Source organism: Amphibalanus amphitrite, unplaced genomic scaffold (assembly GCF_019059575.1).
Source record: "Amphibalanus amphitrite isolate SeventyFive unplaced genomic scaffold, NRLGWU_Aamphi_draft 000027F_arrow, whole genome shotgun sequence".
Classification (NCBI taxonomy): Eukaryota; Metazoa; Arthropoda; class Thecostraca; order Balanomorpha; family Balanidae; genus Amphibalanus; species Amphibalanus amphitrite.
This window is the reverse complement of record NW_024881523.1, coordinates 1,713,988-1,718,681: the sequence shown is the minus strand read 5'-3', so window position 1 is coordinate 1,718,681 and position 4,694 is coordinate 1,713,988. Positions and strand designations below refer to the sequence as shown.

At 59.0% G+C, this 4,694-nt stretch overlaps 1 protein-coding gene across 7 annotated transcripts in view; it reads right to left on the bottom strand.

Moving 5' to 3' along the window:
- Positions 1 to 161: 161 nt before the first annotated feature.
- LOC122363926 (rho GTPase-activating protein 45-like) overlaps positions 162 to 4,694 on the bottom strand; it is a 70,254-nt gene continuing 65,721 nt past the window's right edge. For all 7 annotated transcript variants that reach the window (XM_043333827.1, XM_043333774.1, XM_043333790.1 and 4 more), the window contains 6 exons: positions 4,323 to 4,507; positions 3,824 to 4,070; positions 3,202 to 3,373; positions 2,532 to 2,839; positions 1,870 to 2,278; positions 162 to 1,154 (listed from right to left, as the gene is read on the bottom strand). In XM_043333827.1, coding sequence (XP_043189762.1) covers positions 667 to 1,154; positions 1,870 to 2,278; positions 2,532 to 2,839; positions 3,202 to 3,373; positions 3,824 to 4,070; positions 4,323 to 4,507 — 1,809 coding nt within the window. In that variant the 3' untranslated portion in view covers positions 162 to 666. The remainder of the gene's footprint in view (positions 1,155 to 1,869; positions 2,279 to 2,531; positions 2,840 to 3,201; positions 3,374 to 3,823; positions 4,071 to 4,322; positions 4,508 to 4,694) is intronic.

The window sequence follows — 4,694 nt, the reverse complement described above, 5'->3', positions numbered from 1 at the left end:
CTCGGTGTGTGTCTGTGTATGTTGGCTTCATTATTTCGAAGAGCTGCTTTAGAAAGAAGTCTTTGTAAATTTGTACTTCCTAGGAGGGACCATTAGTTAGGACCTCTCACGATTGTCGAGGGGCATATGAACGATTCAACTGGCGATAAAAACCCAACATCTGTCATAAAACTGGAACATTTTATTCAAATTCGAACAATGATTAACTTTACGATAACACCGATTGTCGAACATGTCGATGCGTGCGACGCCGAATGGCGGCGCGTCTCTCTGTTGCCATGGATACCGCCGTGTGTCCACATTCAAAACAAAGCAGCGCGTCAGCAGTATCACAACAGGCCGCGCCGCCGGCACAGACAGCGTGTGAAATTTAGCTTGAGCTCCAGCACATCGCAGAGAGATACAAAACACACCGCTGAAACGCCGTTCCAGCTCCATAAAAGCCTTTGTACACACCTACGCTTCACGACCCGCACCAAGCGAGCTACATATGCCGAGATGGGGCGCTTCGCAGTGCGCCGAGCCCCTGCAGCGCAGCGAGCGGGCTCGAACCGTCGTCCAGCGCCCGCACGGCCGCCGCAAGTCACGTGACTAGAGAGATAAACATGCGACACGCAGTACAAAAGTGACGCGCCGGTTAGTCTGTTAGCCGACGAGCCGCGCGCGCTACACAAACCTCTCGAACCGCTCCGAGGAACCCGCTTCATCCGAATGAGATGTTGGTGCGCCTGGCGGTCTGACGGCTGTCGCCGGCACCTGCCTTGCCGCCGACACTGTCGCCGTTTGGCTCGTTAATCGCTCCGAGACCGTCTCGGTCGGTCCGCCGGGGGCAGCCGGAGGTGCCGGCGTCGGCTCTGTGGCGGCCTCAGCTGCCGTCGGTCCCTGCTCAGGGGCGGTCTGCGCCGCCGGCACCACCACCGCCCGCTGCGGCGCCGGCAGGGTGACCAGCACAGCCGCCGGCGCCACCTGCCCGTCAGACTTGGAGACGGCACCCCTCGCGGCGGCCGCCGGTGGCGCCGTGTGCGCGGGCTCCGGCCGGTCGGCCTGCGACGGCGCCACGGAGCTCTGGCTGGCAGAGCGGCTGGTGCGGCCTCCATAGTGAGGGTACTTGACGCGCGCACTGCCGCCGACCGCGTACGGCGACACATACTCGCCTGAAAGACGGCACACAGTCAGGCACCGGTGAACTCAGCTGAAGACGCGGCGCGACCGAAACAGTGACCCAGAGTCGGCGACAGCTGGTATGAAGCGCCTGCGCTACCCCAGGATAAGCTACAAATATCCGGACGTTCCGGGATGCTACTAAGACGTCCTGCGCTATTTCATAACTTGAGTATCAGTAGCTACGGCGAATGTCTCGATTTCTTCCGTGCAGTGGTTGAAAGTATGGGTCTACCGCCAGTGCGGTTATATTCACACCTTCGCAGGTTCGCATGATCACCGTGCTTCGACATGCTTGGGATTGCTTGGCGTGCTGATGATTATTAGTGGGCAGTAATGGCCATTCCTTCATCCACACTGGTTAGTATCCTCAGAAGACGACCCCTGGCCGTCTCGCTTTCATGCACCCACCACCACCAAGTTCACAGAACCATAACGGACACGACCAAAACAGCAGACGCCGCGACCGCCACCGCCATCAACGGCAACGGCAAGAGCAGTAAACGAGAAATTAGTAACCATGCAGACCACCACCACCACCACCGGCAGTTGCAGGATCAGTAGATCGCCATCCCATGCAGTGAGTGTGCAGATCACGCCTCCCTCAGTCCGTCTCCGCCCCGGGTAGTTAGTGCAGTTCTCGGACATGCCGCGGCACCGCTCCATCGGGCGCCGCGCGCCACTAGCGGTGCAGCCAATGTCACCTACCGGAGAGTTTGGACAGCGGCGCCGGCGCCGGGCACGCCGCCGGGGCGGCGGGCTCGTCGGGCGGCACGTCCATGCTGCTGACGCGTTCTCCCCGGACCAGCTCGCCCGCGACGCGGCCGAGTGGGCGGTGCGGTCGCCGGTTGCTAGTTGATGCTGCGGGGCTGGCCGCCGGCTCCGGGAGGGACTGGGCGGCCGAAGGAGGGCGGCGCCGCGTGGAGGTGGATGGGGGCGGCGTGCCGCCCCCGCCCCCGCCACCGGCAGCGCCCACCTCGCCGCCCATGTAGACGCCACCGTCGACAGGCGACACGGCGCCGCTGCCGCTGTTGTCCGAGATGGACTTGCGCAGCTTGGGGTGGGCGACGCCAGCGTCCGGAGGAGCCAGCAGGCTGGGCGAGCTCTGACTCTGAAACTGGACAGAGATTACCGTCAACCACGCGTTGCTCACTGGTGATGATAAAACTAGCGACGCGAAAATCATCAGCGTAACAAACGACCTCATCGTCATAAACGACTGACAACTTCTGGCACACAATTCCAGGCACAGTGTTTGCATACAGGTTGACGACGTTCCGTTAAAAGTTCGGATTATTCTATCCGGGACATTCTATTTATTCAGCCGACGACTACCCAAATCACTCGTTGAAACATCCACTCGCACGTACTGACTCCAGGCCGATGTAGCTCTTGAGGCACATCTTCACGATGGCCGGTTTGTCCTGCTGTGTTACGGTGACGGCAGCGGCGGCGGCAACGGCAGCGGGTGGCTCGGCGTCGTCCGACTCCTGCGACGTCAGACGCTCCTCGCCACCGCTCTTCTCCAGGCTGGACGAGATGGACGACACGCTGGCACATTCGAGACCCATGTAGTCGCGGAGTGATCCCCGGTAGATGAGGCTGCGTGGCCGGCCGCCGGCGCCTGCCGCCTGCTCACCGTTCGGGCTCGAGTCGCCGGCCGGCGGCTGCAGCTCGTCTGGAACCAGATATGGAACATTATGGAGGATATAGCAATCTACATCTGACACTTGCCCGCTGAGACCTGTCAGTCACGAAATTACAGGTATCTGCGGACGATTATTCTTTGATAGGTGCTGCGTTATCTTCCGTCAACATACTCGTAACCCTTATCTCTCCGCTTCCTCCTTCTGTTTCTCGTATCTCAGCTATATGTCTCGATGTTGACGGATGGCCGGCACCGTCTTTGTCTCACCCCACCTTTCTGGTCCTTTTCCCCCTCCTTGATCCTCCCTCCATCGCCCTCCCATTTTCTCCCTCCTTGGTCCCTTCCTTCTCCCCTCCCTCCTCTCCCTCAATCTCGCTATACGAGTATCTGACCGGCGGCGGGCGTAGTCTCCTCCCGGCTGCGTCGCTCCTGAATCCGACTGGTGGCCCGTCGAACCACGGCCCGGTACATGTGGGGGTAGTCGGCCGGAGTCACTAGCTCCTCCGGACCGAAGATCTCCTGCACGTGGCTGACCAGCAGCTCGATGACACGCGTCTGGTGTACCTGGAGGACAGAGACGGCGAGAGGTGATCGGCAGTCCAGAAGAACAGCCTAGTATAACATTGGGAGTACGGATTGAATACGGTGAAGAGGTCAGCGTGCCCCGAAATCCACGCAAAATATCTGACTAAGCTGAGAAATCCGATGTCAGTGGTTTTATCCAGCAAATTATGAGGGCCTGTAGTCGAAAGACAAAGAACTGTTGCATCAAAGGCGACCTCTTAGGTTACTGCTTAAACGAGCGAAAGCTAACACCCAAAGCTCAACTTCGCATATCAACTCCGTAGAGTTGAATGAACGGGACACACACGCTCTGTTTAGTTCCAGCCAGCGATTCGAATGCCAGGTCAGCTCCCCGCCTTTCGACTCGATGCCCCGACTCAGTGTCTTGCCAGATAGGGCTCGACTGCGTTAGGCCAGTGTTTCTGCCCAGTCCCCGCCGTCTCCACTGACCGTGTCTACCAGCGAGCTGAGTGAGGCGCTGCCCTCCGCCGTCCGCAGCAGCGTCGGACCGAACACGATGCCCAGGTTGGAGGGCGGCATGTTGTTGGTGTTGGCGCCCCGGCTGACGCGCTGCAGGTGGTGCATCAAGAAGGCGAGCGTGGTGTGGTGCGGCCGTGGCAGTCGCTTCACCACCGCCTGGAGCTCCCGCACCGCAGACGGCACGTCACAGTCGTTGGTCGGGTGGTCCTTGGCGATCCTGTGGGAGGCGAGGGGGAAGGTACAGTTGTTACTTGTTGGCGTCATTGAGCAAGATAATCTTCTGGTAGTGGGACGAGGGAGTGGGAACGAGTGCTTGGAAAAGCAGTGGAGGACCGATCAGGGTGCCCTTCACTTTGCACCGGCTGCAAACTAGATGCAGACCAGGGCTGCTTTTAATGCCATCGTTTTGCGGTCATGACTTGAGAAACTAATTGCCGAGGGTCAACGATCCGCAGCGTATGACACCGACCTGATGAAGTCTGAGTAGAGTCTGAAGCAGAGAAGCGGTTCGGGCAGCTGGCGCAGGTACAACTTCAGCACGTTCGCGATCACGTTCGGGTGTACGTCCGTCAGGTCCACCAGGTGGGCGCCGTTCTCAAACGCCTGGCACAGCTTCTCCACGCGTGACTTGACGCCCGACACGCGGTAAATGCCCTGAAAGTCAGAATGGGCGAAGGTCATGCCAGTTTGTGGGGATGTGTAAAAGGGCAAGGGTAGTCAAAATACCAAGCATCGTCACACTGGATGAGTATAAATTTATGGTCTACGACTCTACATACTTATCGCTTTCGTCGCACATTAGTCGAAATAGCAAAGCAGCATTATTCGACGCCCTCACTGA